Raw genomic sequence first — 27,059 nt, 5'->3', positions numbered from 1 at the left:
TCGGCGGGAAGCCTTCTTCTCCCTCTCCCATTCCCCCTGCTTGTGTTCCCTCTCTCGCTGTGTCTCTCTCTGTCAAATAAGTAAACAAAATCTTTAAAAAAAAAAAATTAGCTTTAAAATAAGTTTAAAATTTAAGACCCCACCCTCCCAAAGCCATGTTGATAAGCCCTACTTGGCATGATCTGGTAGCTTTATCTTCCAGGGCCCTGGGGAGCCTGCGTGTCAGAGGCTCCCTCCTTCATCCTATTCACCTCATCCTAGGATCGGGGTCATGTGATATCTCAGAGGTCTTCTTGGCCTGCCTAGATCTGCAGGGCAATCAGCCTCCTTCCTGAAGCTTCCTTTCTTTGCACACTCAGAGAACTTTACCTGTGTGAGACCACGTTTCTTGAACCAGTAGACTGATAGAGGACGTTTTTACTGATTTGTGACTGAATTTATACAAAGATCTTCCTACACACCATCAACAAAAATGACATTTAGTGATGATAACGTTGGCAGGTACTGTTGATTGAGCACTTACTGTTTCAGGCGGTGTGCCGAGCATGCCCCCCCACCCATGCATTGACCCCTAATGCTGGCATTGACCTTGTTATACAGATGGGAAACTACAAGACTCAGAGGGTGTAACTCTGTTGAGAGGAAACAGATCATTGTATCAGAGCTTGAACATAAATTCATTTGCAAAAACATCCATTTTAACGAAGATTGGAGATCTGTGGCAGGGGACCATCAAGGCTGTACCATCCGTGGTACTGTAGGCTCTGGGTTTCAGTCCGTGTTACGATGACTCTCCAAGTTGGGTTTTCTTTAAACCACCCTGAGCAGCTAGCGGTCCCAGGCTCTGGCCTTGCTCTAGGCTTTGGAAGGGCCTTCCTTATTTGGTCCTGGCACCTCAGCTGTGTGTGGTGCTTCTCACCCTGAAGCGATTTGGCCTCTGCTGTCGTGTGTCCCTGGGGTGGACATGATGGCCTTCTCTTACCCGAACTCTGACAGCTGGAGGTGGTAGAATCTCACCCCAGCTCGGTCCCCTGCCCCTGGGTTAAAGCCACATCATTTTCTAGTGGCTTCCAAAGCTTTCACGTCCTTTTATTTGTCTCTTCCAATATCAGTGTTTTTTTCTTCTCACTCTTCTCCCTAAATTCCTTAAACTTCCCCACTGCAAGGCTGACCATTTGACTCTTTACAGAAAGTGTTGATCCAAGTCCATGCTCCCAGTTTGCCTGGATCGAGCCCTAACTGGTTTTTCTGTTCTCCTCCCCTTTTGGGTTTCTGCACACCCAGGGGACAGTTCTTCCCAAATCATGAGACCAAACTGGATCTACCAATAAGAAAATGTTCTAGATACTGGCCACAGGATGTGTCTGCCCAGCTTAGTTCCAGAAATCTGTCATTTAAGCCTATCAGACCCCAATGGCTGGTTTTGACAAACCCTTATCCACCGACAGGGCTGCCTTATGGTTGTGGTCTTCAAGGGAGACCCTAAGTTGCAGGCCCTCAGGGCCCTTCCTGGAGGGGAAGGTGAGGCTTTTAGTATAAGCAGGGTTTCCTGCAGTCCTGTTGGCACGGGTGATGGGGCTGCCCCCTGGGGTTGTATAGAGAGGATGGAAGACGGATTGACAAATGGGGTGGGGGGCCTGGATGAGACGTCATTCATGGTGGCATCCAGCTTTGAGACTCCCTGACTGCAGGACCCCCACCTGTATTCTGAAGGGAGCTGGGGACAAAACTGAATCAGAATTGGGTGTTTTCTCATGAGCCCCTCTGGTCTTAGACAACAGAAGCTCTCAGTGTGCCCACAACACTCACCTGAGACTTGGTCTCAGTGCACCTTACCTGTGGACGAAGCAAATTGCCTTAGAGCCTTCCTTTCGTCTGCACATTAGGATGGTGTGATCCCCGCCCCCACCTGCCTCCCGGGTGTCCCAGGAGAAAATACATGGGTATGGATGTACTCGGTCAGCTTTTGGGGCCTCTGGATTTTGGGGGAGGGCAGGGGGTTGGCGGGTACCCCGGTTGACTAGGGAAGCCTGTGCCAAGTGAGGGGAGGATGTTTAAAGCTTTGATCTGGCCCCATGCCTCTACCCTTGACTTGTTCTTTGTCTTCCTAAACCACACAGCCCCTTGGGTAAAGGGAGTGCAGCCAACGATTCTCTGGTGTATCTGAGCACCTGGCAGAAAGAAGTGACACTGTGGGTCTGCTGTTTTCTCTCTTTTTGTTTTTTTTTAAGTTATTAAACGTACACACACACACACACACACAGGGTGGGGTGGGGTTTTTGGGTTTTTTTTTTTTTGCTTGTTTGTTTGTTTAGGAGACTACAAAAATACATACAAGCAAACAGAAGAAAGTAAAATTCCTCCTACAGTCCCAACACTTGGAAGTAATGATATTTTGGGTTAGGTTCTTCTCTTCCTTTGTGTGCATGTCATCATGATACATTTTTATTTTGTCTTCTGTGTTTTGTTTTTTTAGTAAAAATGGAAAATATTTTGAGTCGAAACACTCTGTTCATTTCATAGTTTATCATGCACACATTTCTGTATCATTCTTCTGCACCCAATTCCTGGTTATTGGACACTAGCAAAAAAAAATTAGAAACAAACGATTGTGCTTATTTAGAATAAGTAATATGAGAACATGGTAACAAAAACTAAGCTATATAGAGGGGTAGATAGTGGGGCGCCTGGGTGGCTCAGTCGGTTGAGCATCTGTCTTCAGCTCAGGTCGTGATCCTGGGGTCCTGGGATCAAGCCCTACTCAGCAGGGAGTCTGCTTCTCTCTCCCTCTTCCCATCCCCCTGCTCATATTCTCTCTCTCGCTGTCACACTCTCTGTCTCAAATAAATAAAATCTTTAAAAAGGGGAGGTGGTAGATAGTGAATAGGCCTCCTTCCACCCTGTTCCATTCCCCTAGTTCCATTCCATTTACTCTTTCTAAAAGGTACCACTGATCCCAGCTTCTTGTCAATATTTCCAGAGTTATTCTATGTGTAAACAAACACGCGTATGTGTGTGTGTTCTAACACAAATGTAGTAAAATTTACACTTTCTTGTACCGTTTGATTTTTTTAATGTGTATTTTTAATAATTTAAATATTTTCTGTGAAACCAGTGAACAGAAGGGTTCTGTGACCAGAAGGGTTTGGGGTTTTTTTGTCTTTTCTGCTCATTGTAACTATGAAGGAATATAGTAGATGCTGGATAAATTTTTATTGACTAAATGGATGGGATGTTTCTTTTTGGCCATTTTTTATCTAAAAATATATATTTTATCTTATAAAATGCCATTGTAGTATACTATAGTTCTGTAACTTAATTTTTTTCTTTTGTAACTTTATGTCATTAACTATTTTTCTACAGTGCCATGCATCATGTTTTATTGTGTGGATACACCAGGATTTGGTTGGCTCATCTCCTTGTTGGATATTTAGGTGGAGCTGCTTATTCATTTTTTAAAATTGAGTTGTAATCTATAGTGCAATGTACAGATCTTAAGTGTGCATTCAGTTTACAGTGCACAGTGAGTTTTGATAAACGTATGCACTCATGTAACTACCACCATATTCAAAATACAGAACATTGCCAGAGCACCTAGCTAGCTCAGTTGGTAGAGCACATGGCTCTTGATCTCCGAGTCATGAGTTCGAGCCCCACATTAGGTACAGAGATTGTTTAAATAAATAAGCTTGAAAAAAAAATCTTAAAAAAAAAAAGATATAGAACACTGCCGTCAACCTAGAAAGCTCCCCTGTGCCCCTTCTCAGTCACTCACTCGGTCCTGCTCCCAGCCCCAGGCAGTGATCTGCTATTTGTGGATTGTATTTATCTCTCCTGGAGTTTCATATAAATGGAGTCACCCGCACGTACTGTTTTCTGTCTGCCTTTTTCTATTTAGCATAATGTAGCATTCATCTGTGTTGTTGTGTCTATGAGGAGTTTTTTTCCTGCTGAGTAATACTCCATTTGTTTATGTATACAACACAACTCTTTCATCCATTTCTCGCTTGTCCTTTGAGGCATTTCTAGTGGACCGTTTGATTATAAATTGCACCGTGGTGGTGATCCTAGTTTGTCTGTGCATATGGCCATGAGAATAAATTCCTAAAATAAAATTGTCTGTCATAGGGTAAAATTTTGAGAATTTTGCCTATCACCAGTTAATAAATTCCCAAAAGGTTGCATCTGTTTGCACTTCCACCAGTGGTGTGGGAGAGTGCCTGCTTCCCAACAGCTTTGCCAAGACCAAGGTATTGCTTTTTTAAAAAAAAAAATCAGTGCCCTTTGGATAGGTCAAAGTGGTGTCTCCTGGCTGTGTTTGAAAGGGATGGGAACCCAGGGTGGGAAAAGCACTGGAAGCTGGAGGGGAATGGGAAGGGAACTCTGAATATCTCCCAGGATCTGGGGAGCCCCATCTGCAGCAGGGAACCGGCCCGAGACACATGTCAGGCTGGGGGAGTGCTGTTGAGGTAATCTCCCGCCCTGGCCAGAAAACTCCCAGTGCCCCCTCGGTGTGTTGCTCCCAACCCCAGGTGGCACTTCCTTAGAAACTGAATCCTTCCAGATTTGCATTGTCCAGAGGCATTGGCTCCCTTGGAGGTCACAGGAGCGGGCGAGGCAAGAGCCTGGGCGTTCTTTGGGTTACAGACAACCACACTGGTACCACGAACTACTCAGTCCAGAAGTGACCATCCAGTGACTTGGGTGGGTGGGCTGGAGGAACAAGAATGGGAGGGGAGGGTCATTAGAAGAGAAGCACCAGGAACTAGATTCAATGACTGAAAGGAAAAGTTGGAAAGAACCTAAATGCCCATCAGAAGGGAATTGGTTTTGCTGTGGGGGACCCATTAGATGTGGTGTTGTGGAAGACAGCTTGGCACATAATGACTGCCAATTTTTCTGGTCATTGTGAAAAACCCAGACAACTCAGAGCATGTCTGACTCTGGAGTGTACCTCAGTTTGTTTTAATTTTTTATGATAGAGATTTTTGAAGATACACAAAAGTAGAGAGAATAGTAAAATGAATCCCATGTACCCTCCACTGAGCTTAGTACCTATTTCATCTGTTCCCCAGACAGCATATCATTTTACCTATAAATATCTGCTAACGGACTGTTTTTTAATGTAACAATCATGCCATTATCACACCTAACAAAATTAACAATTCATTAATATCTATTGTTGTCCGGTCCATGTTTAGTTTCTCCATGTGCTACAAAAATAGTTGGTTTATTCAAAACATTATCCAGATAAAGTCCACATATTACATTTCTTAAAAAATTACTCTTGGGGGCGCCTGGGTGGCTCAGTCGATTGAACGTCTGACTCTTGATTTCGGCTCAGGTCATGATCTTGGGGTTGTGGGATCAACCCCCGCATTGGACTCTGCACTCAGTGGTGAGCTTGCTTGGGATTCTCTCTCCCTCTCCCAACCCCCTCCCCCAAAATAATCTTTTTTTAAAAAATTACTCTTAAGTTTTTTATTCCATGATGGTCTCCCTGCCCGCCCCCATTCCCTTAAAAACATTTTTTTTTCCCCATAATGTTGCCTTTTGGAGAAACCAGGTCATTTGTTCTGATAAATGTCCCCTACCCTTGATTTGGCCTGTTACTTCCTCATGGGATCATTTAACTTGAGTACATGGTTCACAATTTGTTTTCTATACTTCCCTGCTCTTGTGGGATTTTAATATGCTGTAACCTGCTGTTGAGCTGTCAGCTCAAACATCGCTTCCTCAGAGAAGCCTTCCCTGAATCCCAGACAAGGTCAGGCCTGGGCCCCTTGTTACCTTCTCAGACCACCCCATGTTATTCCTTCAGCGCTTAGCACGATTTGTAATTATACAGTTCTTAAAGGGAATATTCGATTTAGAACTGGCTTAACCCCTGTAAAGGGCAGGCCCGGGAGGGCAGGCTGGGGCTGTGTCTCTTCAGTTCCAGCAGTGACTACTGCACATTGCGGACACCTTATCTGGAGTCCGTGCCCTACAGCCCACACGTTGCCTTCCTGGACTTCGCTGTTGAAACAGGCTTATGGGGTAGGTAAGCATGGCTCCCAGGAATCCATCCTGCTGGTAGAGAAAGGGCCTCTGAGAGCTTAAATGCTCAGCCAGGGCTTCCCTCTTAAGTGAGAGAGCTGGGCTTTAAAACCATGCGATCTGCTGGCCAGAGTCTGACTTAGGACAGGCAGGAGAATTGCAGCCAGCCTTGAAGTCAGTGATGGTGCAACACGAACTTGCCCTTGAGTGACATAAGAATGCGGGGGCTAGTGGTATAAAGCTGTTGGCTCTGAGTTCATATCTCTTGGTAGTCTCTCCTTTTGTGCTCACTTTCTGTTTTGAAATAATATCAAACTTACAGAAGAGTTGCCAGCACGATACAGCAATCAGGAACATTTTAACACATTCACCTTATCGTTCTCTTCCATTTTATTCGTTTTTTCTCTGGAACCGAGTTGCAGGCATCATACCCCATTATCCCTTAACACTTCAGGGTTTATTTTGCATTACTTTTGAGATTGGCCATGAAGTGGTTTCTGGGGGCATTTTTGTCAGACCACTAGGAACATCTTCCCAGGTGTCAGGAACTTCCCTGGAGGCCTGTTTGGGGAGGAAGGGATTTTAGCATTCTGGTGAGAAAGGAGGAAGCCTAGGGGCCACAGGCAACCTTTCTACACCGTGAGTTTGGGGAAGGCAGAATTCTGGCTTATTTCGTTGGACCATCTCCATGGCCTCATTGGCAGACAGCCTCTTTATCCAGCACTTACTGAGCCCCAAGTATAACCTGTAGACCTATGGGGGGCTCTGCCAGGGGAGTGTGGACTCAAGCACGATAGTCCACATTACGGTACATTAATGGGTGTTTGCTTGACAAACCTTCCCTTGACGATCCAAGTCCTCAGGCAACCCCCTCTAGTGTGTACTATAATTATCCCCATTTTACAGGTGAGACATCCTTAAGTTTAGGTAGTTAAATGACTTACCTAAGAAAGTGATGGAATATCTGATAGAGGCATGACCAGGAAACACTTTTCATACTGCTAAGAAGACGGCAAAGCCAGGATTTGAAGGCAGGCAAGCTGGTTCCAAAGCTCACATTGTTAACTACTGTACAGATGGTGACACCTCGTTGCCTAGAGATGTGTGAACAGCTTCAAAGAGGAGGGGCGGTTTCTGCTGGGTTCAGAGGATAAGCAGAAGCTTGCTAGGCAGAGAGAGGTGTGGAGGAAGTTCATCTCCCAGGGCCCAGGGCAGCGTGTGATGGCCACTCGGGGACCTGCGAAGGGCGGTCTGGTGAGTAGGGGAGGGGAGGAGAGGGACCAGGAGCACTGGCTCTGGGGATGCGGGCCTCGCAGAGGTGTACGCATGTCCCGCGAGCGCGCGGAGTACTGGGAGGAGGGAATGCTGGATCACTGGGAAATGGCCTTGGCCTTGGAGACCTCTGCCTTCAGCGTTGGTGGTGATCCAAAGAAATGGCATCTATGGGCGCCTGGGTGGCTCAGATGGTTAAGCGTCTGCCTTCGGCTCAGGTCATGGTCCCGGAGTCCTGGAATCGAGTCCCGCATCAGGCTCCCCGCTCTGTGGGAAGTCTGCTTCTCCCTCTGCCTCTCTCTCCCTCTCTCTCATGAATAAATAAATAAAATCTTTAAAAAAAAAAAAAAAAGGAAAAAAAAAAGAAATGGCATCTGAACTAGGGCAGAAAGTGGGGAGACTTGAGAGTTTTAGGAAATAGAGTCAAAGGACCAGTTAACAAAAGGAGGGAAGGGTTTCAAGTTTCTTACTACTTGAAACAAAGTAATTTTCCATTGCTGAGCACGATTGGCTTTTTTCACAGTGAACATCGTTCTTAGAAAGCTCCTCCTAGCATGTGCTAGTTTCTGTTTCCTCTTTAAATACTCCCATTCACTTAAGGGAGTTGATGTGTATTGGGCGCCTGTGATAGGCCAGGTGCTGTTAAATGCTTGGCGCACATTATCTCATTATTATCTCATTGATTATTAATGTTGCTTTAAAAAAAGACAAGTTGGGGCACCTGGGTGGCTCAGTCCGTTAAGCGTCTGCCTTCAGCTCAGGTCATGATCCCAGGGTCCTGGGATTGAACCCCGCATCAGGGAGCCTGCTTCTCCCTCTGCCTGCCGCTCCCCCTGCTTGTGCTCTCTCTCTCTCTCTGACACATGAATAAATAAAATTTTAAAAAGACAAGTTAATTGTCCTGACCAAGACACTGGCAGTTCTTAAACATCGGTGCGCGTTCATTCTCGCGTTCAACGTATATTTTTTAAAGCCCGCCACAAGCCAAGCACTATGAGCTGCTGGGAGTAGAAGTGGTGAACACAACCAAGTTCTCTACCTTCATGGAGCATGTGGTCAAGCATCAGGCTCAAACGAAGCGCACATAAAGCCCAGATGGGTGCCCAGCTGCGTCCCCAGGAAGTCTCAGAGAGTAAGGCTGGAAATGGGGAATGCAGTAGACCACGAGGGCTGCCTCAGACTGGAAACAGTAGAATTTTATTCTTTCACAGTTCTGGAGGCTAGAAGTTCAGAATCAAGGTGTCTGCAGCTCTGTGCTCCTTCCAGAGGTTCTCGGGGAGGATCCTTCCTTGCCTCTTCCTTGGTGCTCCTTGGCTTGTGGCTGCATTGGTCCTTTCTCAGTCTCCATATTCACCTGGTCTTCCTCCTGTATCCGTCTCTGCCTAGTCTTTCCTCTGTATGTCTGTGTGTCTCTGTTTTCTGTCCTCATGGGGACACCAGTCATTGGTTATGAGCCCCCCCTAATCCAGCACAACCTGTCGTCACTTGATCACATCTGTAAAGACCCTATTTCCCAAAAAAGGTCACATTCTGAGATTGTGCATAGATAGGGATTTTGGGGAGACGTTATCCAAGTCAGTACAGGGGGAAGCCTCCATTTTTCTGTGAATTCTCAGAAGATCCCAATGCCTGTGATCAGCTGACCACAGTGACAGAAACCCTGGACAGTAGATCAACGGGGGAATGGCGTCCCAGCAGAGCGACTCAGGGCTAGTGGTAGTGCTTACCCTGCTCACCTGTTTCAGGCTGGTAGGGCCAGGGTGCCCAGGAGGATCCATCAGAAGGAATCTGGAAATCAGGGACAGGATCTGGAAGTGTCACATGAAGAGCTGTTGAGGCCACCGCTTAGGAATGGTGACCCAGGAGGGAAGGTAGAGAGATCCAAGGGTTGGACCTGTTACAGAGAACTGCCCCTGCACCTAGATAATGGAGGGTGTGGGAGAATGAGGGGCACCCCCAGTTGAGAAGGTGTGAGGGATGTGGTCGTATCCAGAAGCTGCCGAAATGAAGAACGAACCTAGGGGACATTTTATAAAAAGGCCACGAGTGTTGTGGGGGCGTTGGGAGGTCTCGGGGGCCGGAGTGGGAGAGGGACCACGGAGAGGTAGGCACACATGTCTTTGGCCACAGCTGGGTGCCCAGCAACCATAGCCGGGCCTGTCACAGTCTGCTCTGGAGGGCAGAGGCTCTGGCTCCTGGGAATGAGACGGTGTGTCCGGAGCTGACCCTTTCCTGAGTTCAGAGGGCCCGTGAGAAATGCGGTGGCTTGGCGTGACCTTTCTGTCTGCTGGCAGGAAGCTACAGGCTGGAGGTCAGGAGGGGATGTCACTGGCTCTGTGTGCCGCGAGCCACCCTCTCGAGAGTGTTGAAATAGCTTTCTTGCAGAGATGTTGGTTCTTTACCGAAAATACCTCCCAGGGCTTTATGAAGCAATTGGGGCAGAGAGGGGAAGGAGGGTGATCCTCGGGCCTCACAGGGCCTCCTAGGTCAGTGGTGTGTACTCCTGAGGCCTCTGAAGAACCAGCCTACCCCCCTCCCCTTTCTTTTTCCCTTTCAATTTGCAAGTCTCCACTTCCTGTTGGTCACCTTGGTTACACATGGTGTTTCTTCCTGTCTTGCTACCCTTTGTTCTCAGGCAGACACGATCCCTCAAGCTGTTTCCCAACCAGCTGGCCCAGTGCCTGGAGGCCCAGCCTCCCTAGGGAGGCAGTGGTTGGCAGCACTGAGGATGAGCATGGCGGGAAGCACAGAGGAGACCAGTGTGGCTTTCAGTCAGTGGCCGGTGTGGGAGAGCCCCTCAGCCCCGCTCTGACCTTGGCCATTTGTGAAGTGGTTGTCACACTCAACACAGCATCACACCCCAGGCCCAGCCAGTTGCTCTGATGTCCAGGTCCAGGATTTGCCACTAACCTGCAGCGTGGCCTCGGTCTTCTGGGTACCGACCAGTCCTGGGGTGGTACCACTGACTGGGCCCACCTCAGCCGGGTGAGTGCTGGGATGGAGAGCCCAGATGGAGTTAACAGTTGTCCGTAGGGCGATAGCACAATGAGAGACAGAAGTGGGGGGGCGCACGTGTGTGCAGAGAATCAAGACTGTGTACATGCTCACACTTCTCTCTCAGTGGTGGGATTGCTGGTGAATTTAATTTTCTTTGTATTCATATCTGTGTTTTCTAAAATTTCTGTAGTAATAAGATATCTCACAATCGGTTAAAGATAACATCACTTTGGAAGGAAAACACAAACCTAAACTATCCCATGGAAGCCACAAAACCGTGTTATGAGCATGAAGTCAGAAAGGCCAGATTCAGATCTATCACTTATTAGCTAGGTGACCTTAAGCAAATTCCATCGCCTCTCTGAGCTCTTCTCGTCTGGAATACTGGGATGCTGATAATCCCCACCTTGTGGGCTTGTTGGAGGATGAGAGGACAGAATGCATGGGACACAGTATCTGGCAAATGAGATACATATGTATTTGAAATGATGTATGTAACACATGTATATAAAATGGAAGGTTGTATAGAACTCTTCATCACAATGGGTGATTCCAGATACTTGTGAACACCAGAGAGGAGGTGTAAAAGCCTGGGGATGCTGAATTCTAGGGGAAAGAGAAAGCTCTGTCCTTGCCTTGGGGTGGCACGTGCCTCAGTCTACTCAGTAGCAGTAGATGGCTTCCAAGGAGGAATCAGGTGTTTGCAGAGGATCGGGAGTTGAGTTTCTATAGAATATATAGAAGATATGTGTATATAATATCTGAGGTGGGGCAGTTGGCGGGTTGGTGGGGGGGGATTTAATTTGGAGCCGAGTCCCTAGACCCCTCAGGGCAGGGCACCCAGGGCTGCCTGGGTGAGCTGGCATCTGGAGCCTCTTGTGCTGCTCCTAGGCTCCTGATGGCATGGCTGTGGGGAAATTCTCACCAGGGCAATTCTGCACGTGAAAGCAATGGTTTTTGATCTCAGCGAGCTTTTCAGTAAATCTCTCGGCTTAACAGCATCAACTTATTGGGAGTTGAGCCAGGAATTTTCTCCGGAGTCTCACCTTGCAGATGCGTTGGGGTTTAATTTCCCCAGCACACCCATGCCCAGCTGCCAGCACCCTAAAGCACCATCTCCCAGAACGAGCTCTCTGGGTTGTTGTTACTCTGCCCGCCACCCCTCACCCCCGCCCCGAAAGGGATGGTGGTAATGGTGATCTGTGGATAAACAGATTGAACCTAGAGTTTCCTAAAACTATGTTAAGTTTTTCCCTGAACAAATGTTTCAGGGCTTCCAGTGAGCTTTTAGGAAGGAACAAAGTAGTATGCAGTATATAGTATGGCCCACAGATCCCTCTTCTTCAGGGAGTGAACCTTGGGTCTGGGATGTCACGGAACACACATCGGGAAACACTGCCTTGGAAATGACTGAGTGTGGAGTGTGCATAATTTATCATTCTTGAAGTTCCCAGTCCCCTGTAAAACACTGCCTGCTTCCTCTGTGTTCACCCTCTGCTGCTATTGGGTAGACTGAGGCACGTGCCACCCCAAGGCAAGGACAGAGTTTTCTCTTTCTCCTAGAATTCAGCATCCTCAGGATCTTACACCACCTCTCTGGTCTTCAAGAGCATTGGGAATTGCACATTATGATCGTTTCATTCAATCTAAGATCAGGAGCAGATCATTTTTACTTACCTTTTCATTTCAAGTATTTGCCTTTGTCCATTAAGTATCGTTTTTATGTCAAGAATTGAGGTCACAGGGCGCCTGGGTGGCTCAGTTGGTTAAGCGACTGCCTTCGGCTCAGGTCATGATCCTGGAGTCCCTGGATCGAGTCCCGCATTGGGCTCCCTGCTCGGCAGGGAGCCTGCTTCTGCCTCCGACCCTCCCCCCTCTCATGTGCTCTCTCTCTCTCATTCTCTCTGTCTCAAATAAATAAATAAAATCTTTAAAAAAAAAAAAAGAATTGAGGTCACAGAGCTGAACAAGATGAACCCATCCCTTTCCTCGTGATGTTTACAGTCGAGGAGTGAAGAAAGACCCTAAAAGTAAATGGATGGAAGGACGGATGGACGGATGGATGGTTGGATGGATGGAGAAAAATGCTTGGGGAATATCTGATAGAGGCATGACCAGGAAACACTTTTCAGAAGTGACTTTTAAGCTAAGATCTGAAGGAAGAGTAGGTTAATGATGAGAAGTAAAATCATAAGGCAATTAGAAAACAACTCAGTGCAGGACACCAAGGGTTAAAATGAAGACTTCCCTTCCTCCCTTAATAGGAGAAACCAGGGGTGACTGGCTGAACTTTTACAGTGCATGTGACCTTCAAACTTCTCTGAGGTTAGCCTCAAAATGCCGGCAGAGCCTGTGTGTGAAGAACACAGGCTGAATTTTCTCCCCCATCTGTCCTGCAGCAGTGACAGGCCGGGGTCCCTGCCCAGCTGCATAAGGAGACTGGGGTGAGGCAGGGATGGCCACGGGCAGAGAAAGCATTCCCCCAGCTGGTGTTGGCTGAGGTCACATCTGTGTTCATCACGAAAAACACTCCATTCATTCAAACATTCATTCACTCATTCAGCAGATACTCATTAGCCCTTGCTGTGTGCCAGGTCCCAGGGGTACATCTAAGACCTGGAGGGAAGAGTGACTCCCTCTCTCTGACAGAGGTCACATTCTGCAGGATAGAAGGAGGAGGACCGTTAATAAGCAAGCAAACCCTTTATTCGACAGCCACCGCACAGTGTGGGAAGACAGGCTGCTGTGTGGCAGGGAGGGCGGCCAGGGAAGGACCGGCACGGACACCGCCAGGAAGAGAAACGGCCCAAACATCCAGAATGGGGGTCTGATGGAGTCACGACACAACCGCACAATGACAAAACGCTCGGCGACCATTGAAAACATGGTTTCCAGTGCCATCTTGAAGGGGAAGTGGGGTACACTTGCAGATTATGGTCCCCTGTTGTGGACGTTTGCACAGAGAAAAACATCTGAAGAATCCATGTAAAACTTAACACGACTTCTCTGCACGAGGGATCAGAAGTGATATTTGTTATTTTTTTCTACTTTTGAAAATTTGTCAGTGAATATATAATTTATAACTAGTAAAAAGGAAAGAAAAAGATCACTACTTGTGGGTTGGACTTGGATGGGATGTTGCATCTTGTGAGGACGAAGTGCTGGCATGGGGCATGTTCTTACAAAAGGGCTGATTTTCTCACAGTCATGATGTGGGATTGCCAGAGAATCCTTGGGGATACATTTTGAGCTGGGCCTTAATACAGTGGGTATCTAGTCCCTCCCTCTTTTTCTTTTCAAACTGGAAATACAGTAATTAGAATTCAAACTGATTACACATTGAATGTTTTTTTAAAATTTCAGTCTTTTTTTTGGAAGTTATTTTTTAATTTGTTTTTAAAGGTTGTTGGACATACAATGTTATGTTAGGTTTCAGGTGTACAACATGGTCACTCGACAGTTCTATTCTATACATTAAGCTATGCTCACCGTGGTAGTTACCATCTGTCATCATACAACGTTATTATAGTATATTGACTATATTGACTATATTCCCCATGCTTTTCAGCCTCGAAACAATCTTTTTTTTTTTTAAGATTTTATTTATTTGGCAGAGACATGGCGAGAGAGGGAACACAAGCAGGGGGAGAGGGAGAGAGAGAAGCAGACTCCCAGCTGAGCAGGGAGCCCGATGCAGGGCTGATCCCAGGACTCTGGGATCATGACCCGAGCCGAAGGCAGACGCTTAACGAATAAGCCACCCAGGCGCCTACAGTCTTCTTTTATTGACGTAACATTATATTAGTTTCAGGTGTACAACATAAGGATCGAGTATTTGTATATATTGGGAAATGATCACCACGATAAGTGTCGTTAGCATTTGACACTTAACATAGTTACTTTTTTTTTCTTGTGATGAGGACTTTTAAGATTGACTCTTAGCAACTTTCAGATGTACAAGACAGAATTACTAACTGTAGTCACCATGCTGTACATTACATCTCCAGGATTTATTTACCTTATACTTACAAGTTTGTACCTTTTGACCATCTTCACCCATTTCGCCCATCTCCCACCCCCTCGCCTGTGGCAACCACCAATCTATTCTGAGTTTGGATTTTTTTTTTTTTACTTCGAGTGTTTTTTAAAAATCCACAGTGTTGAAAGCATGAAAATAAAAATCACACAAGATCTGAGCCGTCCAAGATACCGCTGTGAACATTTTGTTGTATATCTAATAGTTTTTTCTTGTTCTTTGTTACTATTTTTATTTTTTTCATTATTACTATTTTTTTTTAAGATTTTATTTATTTATTTGAGAGAGACAGAGAGAGAGCATGAGAGGGGGGAGGGTCGGGAGGGTCAGAGGGAGAAGCAGACTCCCTGCCGAGCAGGGAGCCCGATGTGGGACTCGCTCCCGGGACTCCAGGATCATGACCTGAGCCGAAGGCAGTCGCTTAACCAACTGAGCCACCCAGGCGCCCCATTATTACTATTTTTAAAAACCAAAATAAACTATTTTGGTAACAGAGGCAGTTTTTTGTAAGGTGGATTCCACCCCCGCACCTGAACTCCTCACGGCCACCTGTCCCTGGCCCCAGCCTGCTCATTTCTAGGTGTAGCTGAGGAACGCGTGCTCTCCTGTTGGGCTCAGGGGATAGAGGGCCCGCGGCTTGGGAGGGAGAGTTTCTGGAAGCCTCTGCCTGTCCCGATGCCCCTCTTCATCTGTGCCCTGCCCCCACCCTATCTGCTGGCCACAGCGATGTTGCCCCTGCCCTCCTGAGCGCAAGGTCACTCTGCCTGGCCCGGTTCCTGCCCCTTTCCTCCCACACTGGCAGCCGAGTGCCTGCCTAATCCGGGAGGGCTTCACAGGCTGCTCTTTTGTTTCTGGAATCCAGGCCCCTCCATAGGAGGGGCTGGCTTCAGGCACCCCTGCTGCCGGCTGCCGCCGTGGCCTTTAAGCTGACTTAGGTCAAAAGTGCTTGGGGAGGAATGCGGATCTTTAGAGCAAAGCCCTTGGAATGAAGGCCTTTCCCCCCCTAATTGGGTTAGGGAAGGAATCAGCTGGGCTCTCAAACAAAACAGGGGAGGCATGCTGGCGTCCCACACTGTTGTTCATCTGCCAAGGAATCACCCTTCTCGGCACCAGAAGCTGAGGCTGAGAGCCCCTGATTCCACTTGGCTTGGGGGTTCTCTGGAAGACCTGGGATGGGCGGGTTGGTTTCCTTTCCTGCAGAGGCACTCAGGCCCAGCTGTAAACCCTCAAGTCGAAAGCTGCATTCCACCCGACAGAACAGGTTCCTTGGAGAGTCCAAAGAGCTTTTCACAGAGGCAGATAAGCTCCGTTTATCTGAAGTTTGATTGCCTAGCTTGAGGAAAAGGCCACTAAAGCTTGTGGATTGCTGTTAAGTGCCACATACTTTACAGTTGTGGCAGTGTGCCCGCCCCCCCCCCCATTTTTTAGGATGAGGGCACTGGGGTTCAGAACTCACATGCCCAAGGTTAATAAATAGTGGAGTTGGGATTCCACCCCAGAGCTGCTGACTGCACAGTCTGTGCCAGGCTGCTCCCCAATATGTGGGGAGAGAAGTGTATTTGGTGCAGGGAAGCGTATTACTGTATTCATTCTTTTTTTTTAAGACTATTTGTTAGAGCAGTGTGAGGTTCACAGCAGTATTGAGCAGAAGGTACAGAGGTGTTCCATGTACCACCTGCCCCCACACAGGCACAGCCTCCCCCATACCCCCATGCCGCACCAGAGTGGTACATTTGTTATAGTCGGTGAACCTCAGTGACACACCATTGTCACTTAAAGTTTATGGTCCACATTCGGGTTCCGTCTTGGTGTTGTACATCCTGTGGGTTTGGACAAATGTATAATGACATGTATCCACCATCATAATATGATACAGAGTGGTTTCGTTGCCCTGAAAACCCTCTGTGCTTGGCCTGTTCTGTCCCTCACCCCCCCAGCCCCCAGCAACCACTGCTCTTCTTACCCTCTCCATAGTTTTGCCTTTTCCAGAATGTCATATAGTTGGAATCCTATGATATATAGCCTTTTCGGATCAGCGTCTTTCCCACAGTAATGTGCATTTAAGTTTTCGCCTGCCTTTTCCTGACTGTTCGTTCTTCTGAACTCGTGCCCATAGTTGCAGAGCAGCTGCCTCTGGGCCAGGGACGCCCTGGACTCCAGCAAATGGTACAGGCCCGACAGACCTGGCCCCCACCCTCAGGAGCAAGAGCTTAGCAGGAAGACACATAAATAAGTAAATATTTGGCCACGAAGAATAGCATGCTCTGAGAACCAGGGGGGACCTGATTTGGAATGGTGAGGGGTCAGAGGAAACCTCTCTTAGGAAAGGACATTTATTTATTTAGTTAGTTTAAAAGATTTTATTTATTTTATCTGTCAGAGAGAGAGCGAGCATAAGCAGGGGGAGCGGCAGGCAGAGGGAGAGGTGGGCTCCCCACTGAGCAGGGAGCCCGACTCAGGACTCGATCCCAGGACCCTGGGATCATGACCTGAGCCGAAGGCAGACGTTTAACCGAAGGAGCCACCCGGGCACCCCAGGAAAGGACATTTAAAGCAGGATGTGAGGAACGAGGAGAAGTGGGGATAAAGAGCCTCACAGGCCTAGCTTTCAGAATCCTGCCCGCTTTTGGCACCAGCCTCTTCTGGGAAGCCCTATCTGCTAATTCCTCCTTGGTGTGTATTGTTGCCTATTCCAAAGGTCCATAGCTTTTTCTTTCTTTTCTTTTTTTTCTTTTATGCACGAATGGCTTCCTTTGAGAATCTGCTCAAGCCACTGGACCCTTTTCCCAGGAAAGTATACAAGACCTACAGTATGTTGCTCTGAGCTCTCTTCTCCCAGTTCACCCAAGAGAAAATTCCAGAAGCCATTAAGTTTGGCTGAGTTGAGCAGGGAGGGAAGTCAGGGCTTTGCATCTCTTCCTTGTTGTGTTTTGGGACTTTGAACTGCCTCGAGGAGGGCCGTGTTGCCAAGGGTCAATTGTCTGATTTCCAGCAGCGGCTGCCGACGACGGAAGCAAAGATCTGTGATTGTTATTGCTTCTTGTCAAGAGCCTCCTAGCCCTCGGTTGAGAGGAAATACCCAAGTAGCCTGCAAGCTTGTGGGGGCTGCTGGGGGGTGAGAGGGAGGCTGCTGTTGGAGCTGTCTGGCCACAGTCCTGGAGGAGCCTGGCTGAGAGGTCTTCACGTGTGGCCATCCTGCCCATCTTGATGCCCAGGTCCGAGCCCTTCCGTGGTTCTCTGGTGCCCTCAGGGCAGGCTAGATATCTTAGCATGGCACACAGGATGGGACTGTGCCCAACCATCCCCACCTGCTCTGTCTAGGCACACCCTTCCTGTCTGTCTGTTCCAAGTGCTGCAGATTCCCAGGGCGGAACACGTGTAGCTTTCTAAGTGCTGTTTTTGCTGCTGAGCTTCCTTCCTTCCTGCATCTTCAACAGGTCAATTCCTAGATGTCCTTCCAAATCTTGGCTGGATACATCTCTCCTCCTTGAAGTCCCCACTGACTGCTCCTTAATGCCGATAGGCTCAGGGCATTTGCTACTCACCACTACAGTTCAGTCCCTCCTTCTGCCCTGGTTCTCCCCCTCCCTGCCTTCATTCCTTCCACAACTGGTCATTGGGCACCTGACGATGTTCCCTATCACCCTAGGGTGGTGACAAAACAGTGAGGAGCCAAAGCAGACCCAAACCCTGCCCTCAAGGAGTTTGAAATCCCATGTTGGCCACATAAATTCATCAACGAAGATGAATAATACACAAAGAAGTCAAGTCTTTTTTTTAAGGAAATTAAACTAATGATAAATCTTTTCCATGATTTAACAAACAAAAAAATTGGGGAGCCTGGCTGGTTCGGTTGGTGGACCTTTCGACTCTTGATATCCAGGTTGTGAGTTTGAGCCCCACATTGGGCATAGAGATTACTTAAAAGGAAGGGTTGAAAAAAAAGATACGTTGAAAGTCTTGTGGTCTCAGGTCTGTTGCAGGTTAAGTAAAGCCTGGGGTCTCAGGACTTTTTCAAACTCAGTTTCTTTAGGTGTAAACATAAGGGAGAGGCAATAACTTACTCACCTAGGAGCACCTTCCATGAGCCAAACTCTAGGGTTACCAAGAGAGCTGTCCCGGCCTCGGGTCTCTATGAGGGAAGGAGCCAGACGAGAAGAGATCCCCTGGCTCTCCTTTGTAGTGTTGATCACAGTTTGGACTTGTGTGATTGCCTTATCATTTGATTTCTAGCTCTCTCTTACTGGGCCATAAACTCCGTGAGAATGGGTGATGTGTCCATCTTATTCTTTTTACAACAGCTTTATTGAGATATAATTCATATGCCATAAAATTCACCCTTTTCAAGTATACAATTCAGTTGCCTTTAGTGCATGTAGAGTTGTGCAACCATCAACACTATCTAATTTCAGAATATTTTCATGATCCCAAAGAGAAAGCCCATATCCATTAGCAGTTACCCCCCATTAACCTCCACCCACCCCTAGCTCCCAGCAGCCACTAATGTACTTCATGTGTTTGTATGGGTTTGCCTATATTGGACATTTCATATAAATAGGACCCTCACAATATGTGGCCTTTTATGACTGGCTTTTCTTTGCATAGCATGTTTTTAAGGGTCATGTTCATGTTCTTTCTTCTTTATGGCCAAATAATATTGCATGGTATGGATATACTACATTTTCTTTATCCATTCATCAGCTGATGCACATTTGGGTTGTTTCCATTTGGAGGCTATTATTGATTCAAGCTAGCTGGGTCCGAGGACCCAGAAGAGGTCCCTCAGGGCCAGCCAAGGGGGTCCTGGGCTTCTCCCAGGATAGAAATCAAACATGAGCCAAGAGGAAGTGAGAGCACTTTGTTGAACACAGAGCAGATACAGACAGAGCATCTGGAAGACTCAGAAGGGAAAGGAGAGTGAGTCTCCTCTGTGCTTGGGGCCTGGGGTTTTTATTGAGGATGGTGGTCTCGTGCAGTGTCTTCTCGGGCATCCAGGAACAAAGAGGAGTGTTTAGGTGTCCTCCGTAAGTCACTTATGCCCGGAGCCAGGGGTCTTGGTGACTCATTGGTCTTGGAAAACGTTCATGATGATCCTGCCCCATCACTCCTGAGATGTTATCTGTTGTGCTGAAAGACTCCAAAGAAATCATTAATTCCTTGACCTTTACAAGGAGGACGTTACTATACCATAAGGTGTGGGGTGGGGGATAGGTCCTAGCAAGAAGAGAGGCAAGAAAAAAAAAGTAGTTTTTCTTAGGGTCCCTTCAGTTTCCCTATCTCGTGTTGGATAATGCTGCGAGAAACATTCCTATACATGTTTTTGTGTGGCCATATGTTTTTAGTTTCTTCACATCCTCACCAACACTGGTTTATTTTCTGATTTTTGTTTATATAATGGCCATTGTACGGGTGTGAGGTGGTATCTCAAGGTGGTTCTGATTTGCATTTCGCTAGTGATTGTTGCACATCTTTTCGTGTGCTTATTGGCCATTTCTGTCGTCTTTGCAGAAATATCTGTTCAGTCCTTTGCCCATTTTTAAATTGGGTTGTCTTTTTATTGTTGAGTTGTAAGAGTTCTTTATATATTCTGGATACAGCCTCTTACTGATGCATGATTTCCAAACATTTTCTCCCAGTCTGTGGGATGTCTTTTCACTTTCTCGATGTTGTCTTTTGAAGCATGAAAGTTTTAAATTTTAAAGTCCAATTTAAGTATTTTTTTCTTTCATTGCTTCTGCTTTTGGTATCATATCAAAGAAACCATTGCCTACGTCATAAAGATTTGCTTCTGTTTTCTTCTAAGAGTCTTAAAATCTTACCTTTAGGTCCGTGTCTGTCTTACTCTAGATTATATCTCCAGTGCCTGGAATAATGTCTGATATATAGAAGGTACTCGATACTTACTGAGTCAAATGAATGAATCAGTATATCTTGAATGAGGGTGCCAAGGTGGCTCAGTCAGTTAAGTGTCTTCCCTTTGGCTTAGGTCATGATCCCAGGGTCTCACGTCTCCCCGGGCTCTCCGCTCAGCGGGGAGTCTGCTTCTCTGCCCCTCCTCTGGCTCACACGCACACTCTCTCCTGCTCACTCTCTGTCAAATAAAATCTTTTAAAAAATAAACATTTAAAGAAGTATCTCTTGAATGAATGAATGAACAGATATCTCTTGTCCCAGGACTGTTGCTACCTGCGTAGAGCCCCAGGGCTAAGAAAGTGGCAGTATACCGCCCAGGGGCTCCAGTTTGTGTGAATCTCACCCCCAGTGAACCTGCCAGGAGTGAGCTCCCACAGTTCCTTTTCTGCCATCTCCTTCTTGCCCATTTTCCCTCAGTTTTGCTTCTCTTTAGTTTCTCCACTTGACAAAATGTAGCTACGGCATTTCCTAAATAAATCGTGTCTGGCCTACTTTGGTTAAAATGCCAATAGGGTAGGTATATAAGAAAATTTTTCCTGTCATAAAAGTCTTGGTGGGTTTGATATTTCTCTTGTGGGCTTTTCTTGTGTCAGAGAAATACATTCAGAGAACATGGCAGTGTCCGAATGACAAAGTAAAAGTTGCCTCCTGGCGGGGAAGTATGTTTGGAATTTACTTCTAGAAGAAAAATGTGTACGTGCAAGCAGATAAAAATGAAAACTGAGGAATCCGGGGAAGGGTATTTTAGGAGTTCTTTGTACTATTATTTTAAACAGCTTTTTGTACATTAAATTTTTTTAAAATCATCTCTCACCGTCCCACCCACAGAGGGAATTAAGCCAGCGACCCTGAGAGGTGCCTGTGTGCTGGGCGTTTACATTCATTTTCCGTCTAATCCTCAGCTGTTGAGGAGGTGACAAAAGTGAAGGCAGGTGACCAGGCCGGCACAACTTGGTGGAGTAGTACAACCAGAATTTGGACGCTGGTCCCCACCCTCCAGACCTGTACATATTCATCCTTTCCCCAGGGAAGGACTGGCATCTTGGGGGCCTGTTATCTCCGTCACCTGCCTCTGTCATTGTATCCTTGGCGCATCACGAGCCTGTGCTCACCGAGGGCAGACGGGGGACAGTGCAGGAGTTTCTGGAATGGGGTGGTGGGTGGGGGGGTGGCTGCCATCCTGGGACTTGAAGGAAAACGGCCAGGGTATGGAGGGAATCGCTGCCCCTAACCAGCCAGCAGGCGGGCCCCCGTGTCTCGGCTTTCCTGGGGCATCCGAGGCTCTCAGGAGGCGGCCCTGACCCCCAACCCCCTTCTGTCCTGCCTGTTCTCCAGGAGCTGAAGCTGCCGGCCTTCCGAGCCCACTCCCCACTCTTGAAGAGCCGCCGGTTCTTTGTTGACATCCTGAGCCTGCTGAGCGGCCACTGCCAGCTCTGTCCCGCGGCCCGGCACCTGGCCGTCTACCTGCTGGACCACTTCCTCGATCGCTATAACATCACCGCCTCCAAGCAGCTGTACACCGTGGCGGTCTCCTGCCTCCTGCTCGCAAGTATGTGCACTCACCGCTTCCCGCTGCCCCCTCCCTGGAGCCGGTGCTCCCGAGTCATTTCACGTTTCCGAGGTCTTTGCACGTCTTCTCTGTCCGTCCTTTGCTGAGAGCGACTGTAGTAATAATAATCAACATTTTCTTTAGCGTCTGTAATGTACCAGGCTAAGCGATAAGGATTTTCGCGGCTTGATCTTAATCTACACAGTGACCCCAGGAGATGGAACCCTAGTCCCCCCCCCATTTTACCGACGCACAGAGAGATTAAGAAGCTTGCCTTGGGTCGTCTAGCTTAGTAGATAGCAGCCAAGATTTGAGCCCAGCAAGGCATGGTGCCAAAACCTCTGAAGTCCATGTCACCTACTTCCTGGCATTGGGCCTCTGAGAGTGTGCTAGAAGGGAAACCTGAGCAACCACTGTTCTTAGAGCTGTTTAGAAATGGGACTGCTTGATTGGGGCCTAGCAGGACCCACTGTGTGGTCACCAGTCCTGAGCACTGGCCTCCTAGGGTTTGCATCTTCCAGCGAGGCCTCACAAAACGCGCATCGTGGCTTTGACCATCCCTCCGTCTGCCTTGGGAGAGACGACCGCATGACTATGCTGCTCGAGTCGTGCGCTTAAAATACGGTTCTGTCCTGCCATCCTGCCTCTTAGAATCGCGCCCTGGTTTACCAGCAGTCTGAGGCTAGGGATCAGCTGTCAAGGTCCTGTCTCTCTGACCTCAAGCATCTTCGGCCAAGCCTCCTGCTGTCACAGAACTTCGCACATGCTGTCTTTTCTGCCCGGCGAGCTTCCCTACCCCACCCCGCCTGTGTGGTCCTCGTTAAATGTCACTCGGGCCCCGCATCCTGGGCAGGTGGGATATCCCTGATACACGTTTCCATGGCATTGTGTACTTTTAATTAACACCCACCTCCCCTACGAAACAGTGAGTTTCAGGGAGGGTAGGGAGCCCAGTACATCATAAGACATCAAAAATATATATATATATATTGGTGGAGTAAAGGAATGAATGGAGCTAGGGGTTCCTTCCGCGCTGGGCCCCGCGCTTCTCCAAGGTGCCCTGCCAAAGAGGGGTGATATGCAAAGTGGTCAGCTGTGGTCATGACCTTTCCTTGACATCTAGTGTTTTCTCCTTAGAATTCAGTCAGATTTGACATTCCCCTCCACAATATGTTATCGTCCTGTTTTATTATGTCGGCCCCTCCCCAGTCCTTGAGTCCCACGGGGGCCTCAAGAAGATAGTACCCATTTTCTCCTGTGGCTTTGTCTGCTCTTGGCATGCTGCCGTGAACCCTTCTAGAACGATCACCCAGTTCTAGAAGCATGGCTTTCGAGTTTTAAACACTCTGTATTGTTTTCCACCATGGCACCATCCACTTGCTGTTATTTGTAATCCCTTTCAGGGCTTTGAGTTTACAGCCTCCCAGTTTGTGATTTGCTCTACCTTGGGCCAGCTGGATTTGCCGTGTTCTACAGAGAAGGCAGTCTTGCTGGGTGGGAATCCCGCCTGCCTGTGACTTCAAAGTCCCAAAGCGACATGCCACTCTCTTCCATCTTGGGCTTACAAGACATCCCCATCAGCCTCAGCCGAGGGCAGAATGGGCATCGTATTTCAGGCGGCCCAGGAGGAGTCTGCACCGTGGCCTTTGGCCCGCAGCTGTCTGTGATCTGTGGGCTGCATTGAGGCCGCATGGGGGCAGGGGACTGAGATTTCCATGGGGCCATGGAGGCTGTCCCCCAGCGTCTCTCTGGGGAGCTGGGACGTGAGGCGCACACTGGAGACTCCTTTGTGCTATTGCCGCCATGGTGGAGGGAAGGGAAGGGGGCCTTTCAGACGGAAAGGCAGACGCCCCCACCCACAAGTCTGAGGGTAGCAACCAGCCTGGGGCTGCAGGAACGGAGTTTTCAGGACACCTGCCATATGCTCAGAGGCCTCAGGAAAGAAAAGTTTCCATGACAGCCTGAAATCCTATTCATTGTTCCTTCCCCTCTCCCCAGGCTGACTGTCGGCCACAAGGGGGGGGGGCACCTTGCCTCAGGAAACTTTGAGTTCTGCTAATTCAGTACCAAATAATTCCTCAATAAGAGCTACAGTTCTTGCCCCCACCTTTCGGTTCTTCAGGTTTTAGAGCTGCTTCCAGGTAAGGGCCTTGGCACAGATGGAACCTTCTCACCTTCGTAAGCCACCACGCCCCCATGCATAAATCAGGGGTCGGTCAAGGGGTCCTTGTCTATAGGCCAATGGAAGGAGGTGGAAAGAGCAAGAGCTTATAGGTTGTTCCGTGGCGGACGTGTGGCAAAGCCACCCCATGGGCTTCCTATGACGGGGTTACCTGCATTTCCTATACAGGAGAGCATCCTAATCTAAATATAGTCTAGATAGAAATATAGTAGGGCCGCGCTCTCCGCTCTCTTCTTCATCTTCTACAGCTTCCCTCCCCCTGTCTTTTTGTGGTTGTTGCTGTAGGTGCTTAATTAAAAGGGTAACTTGACAGCATGGAGACCACACCCCTTCCAGGTGAGTTGGCTTTGATAGCCTGCCTTTACTGACATCCCAGCGGGGGCAGCTTTGCTACTGACCGGTCCCTCTCTGTGCGCCCAGCCCTGCGCCGAGCACTTAACAGTCACATCACGTGGAATCCTCCCAACCAGCTTACATGGTTGTGCTGTCATCTGCCCAGTCCAGAGGCTCAGAGAGGCTGAGTAACTGGCCTAGGGTCACACAGCTCACGGTTTTGTTTATTTTTATTTGCGGTAAAATTCATATCACAACGCAAAATTTACCACTTTAACCAATGTACAGCGTACAGCTTCATGGTGTTTAATACATTCACACTGTTGTGCAACCGTCCCCTCCCTCTAGTTCCAGAACATTTTCATCACCCCAAAAGGCACTCTTGTATCCATTAAGCAACCACTTCCCGCTCCTTCCCACTCCCAGGCCCTGGCAACCACTTGTCTGTTTCCCGTCTCTATGGATTTGCCTATTCCGGATATTTTGTATGAAAGAGACACAACATGTGAGCTTTTGTGTCTGGTTTCTTTCACTTACCGTTTTCAAGGTTCATCCACGGGGTGGCACACATCAGTACCGCATTCCTTGTTGTGGCTGTTGTATGGATACACCACAAGTTGTTGATCCTTTTATCGGTTGTTGGACATTCAGGTTGTTTCTGCCTTTTGGCCGTGAGGATTGGTGCTGCTGTGAACATTCACTGCTGGCTTCGTGAGAGCACCTGCTCTCAGTTCTTCTAGGTATAAACCTAAGAGTGGAATGGCTGGTTGGAATGGGCTCTTCGGTGCTGAACTGTTGAAGGAAACTCTAGAGTTTTGCTTTAGCCCAGCTATTGCTGCTCAGAGATGACCGGGTGTTGAGTCCTTGGCCCCGGGGCCTGGAGCGGCCGGAGGCAGGGGATAGGGAGGGAGGGGCGCCTGGGTTAAGTTGGTTAAGCGTCTGACTCTTGATTTCAGCCCAGATCATGATCCCAGCGTCGTGGGATGGAGCCCTGCCAGGGCTACGCGCTGAGTGTGGAGCCTGCTTAGGATTCTCTCTCTCCCTCTGCTCCCCTCCCCCTCCCATGTGTGCTCTCTCTCTCTAAAAGATTTTAAAAAGGAGAGAGGGTGGGAAAGAAAACCAGAAAGGCCAGAGGCATGACCAGGGTGGCCTTTTTGCTAGGGCAGCGTGGCCTTCAACGTAAGACATTACTATGACAATTAAAAAAAAAAAAGTATGAGATACATTTTTATTGCTAAAAAAATTTTGTATAAAAAAAAATTGGTTTCCCGAAACCTGTAGTCCCGTTGCCAGTTTGGTGTGTATACTTCCAGACCCGGATTTATTTATGTGTTTTCATAATTGGGAAAATAAATCTATTTTTATTTACAAGGGAGAAAAAAATGAACCCTAGATTACACCCATATGAACTGCCCAGTAAACAAAATTGCAGGATTCCCCTCTTTTCCCCCCTTTTTCATTTTTTTCTCTCTCTATATATAACCCCAATTCCATCATACTTTCTCTTCTGGACCGTGAGCCCCATCCTGCCCCTAGCTGACTGCTTCTGGTACATGAAAGGCAGGAAAAGCTAAGGATGACAAGTCTGTTTCTTGGGGTAGAGTTCTGACTTTCAGGTTTTTGTAGGTGAGGCCAAGTCTTCTGCTACCCTTCATCTCAGCTCTCATCCTCCTCCCCAGGAGAGGGAAGCATCAAGCAGGAGGGTGGTCACATGGCCTTTCTGCAAGGCACTGGTCCCCATGCAGGGCCGGATCCTTTAGCCCAGACTGAATCTGCCATGCAGTGCTGCGCGTACCTGGAGAAAGGCTCCTTTTCCTACTGTACGTTTTTTTTTTTTTTTTGAAGACTTTATTATTTGAGAGAGAGAGAAAGCGTGCGCATGAACAGGGGGAGGAGCAGAGGGAGAAGGAGAGAGAATCTCCAGCAGACCCCACACACTGAGCGCAAAACTCAGCACGGGGCTCCATTCCCACGACCCTGAGATCATGACCCGAGCAGAAACCAAGAGTCAGACGCTTAACCTTCTGAGCCACCCAGGTGCCCCTCCCCTACAGATATTTTAACAGTGAGATTCAAAGAATAAAGTAAAAAACCTGTTGCCCATCCCACTCGCCAAAGATAGCTTCTGGCAGTACTTTCTTCTTTTCCCAAAATTGAGCTGGTGTATTTTCTAGAAATGTTCTGTGCATATAGAGACATAGGGTTAATCCTCACGATTAAAAGATTCTGTACTTGCAAATTTTCCTATCCACTAAAATTTATTTGTAACCTCAAAATCGGTATTCACAGAACTCTGGTGGTCATTCGCGGACACGTGCAGTCACCCCATGTGCACATTCCCAGCTGAGGTCGAACAAGGCAACGGTCTGCCTTCTTGTTTTCAGCTCTCATACTTAGAAACAAGGGTCTTTTTCTCAGTCTGTTTAGTGCCACATTTTCTCGTTTTTCTGCTTGTTGGTGGTTTTACTGTTTAAAACAGCCCTCAAGGGGCACCTGGGTGGCTCAGTGGGTTGAGCATCTGCCTTCGGCTCAGGTCAGGATCCCAGGGTCCTGGGATCGAGTCCCACGTCGGGCTCCCTGCTCAGTGGGGAGCCTGCTTCTCCCTCTCCGTCTGCCTGCGACTTTGCCTACTTGTGTGCTCCCTGTGAAATAAATAAATCTTTAAAAAAATAAAATAAAATAAAACCCTCAAGGGGCTCCTGGGTGGCTCAGTCAGTTGAGCGTACGACTGTTGATTT

General features: G+C 47.9%; 1 protein-coding gene across 2 annotated transcripts in view; it reads left to right on the top strand.

Moving 5' to 3' along the window:
- The window catches only part of CCNJL (cyclin J like), a 52,953-nt gene that overhangs the window by 5,396 nt on the left and 20,498 nt on the right, over positions 1 to 27,059 (top strand). For both annotated transcript variants that reach the window (XM_035013595.1, XM_035013585.1), the window contains exon 3: positions 21,593 to 21,806. In XM_035013595.1, coding sequence (XP_034869486.1) covers positions 21,593 to 21,806 — 214 coding nt within the window. The remainder of the gene's footprint in view (positions 1 to 21,592; positions 21,807 to 27,059) is intronic.

This window comes from Mirounga leonina, unplaced genomic scaffold, assembly GCF_011800145.1.
Source record: "Mirounga leonina isolate KUSES-001 unplaced genomic scaffold, KU_Mleo_1.0 Mir_104, whole genome shotgun sequence".
Lineage (NCBI taxonomy): Eukaryota > Metazoa > Chordata > Mammalia > Carnivora > Phocidae > Mirounga > Mirounga leonina.
The sequence above is the reverse complement of the archived record's forward strand: the minus strand, read 5'-3'. Positions and strand labels throughout refer to the sequence as shown.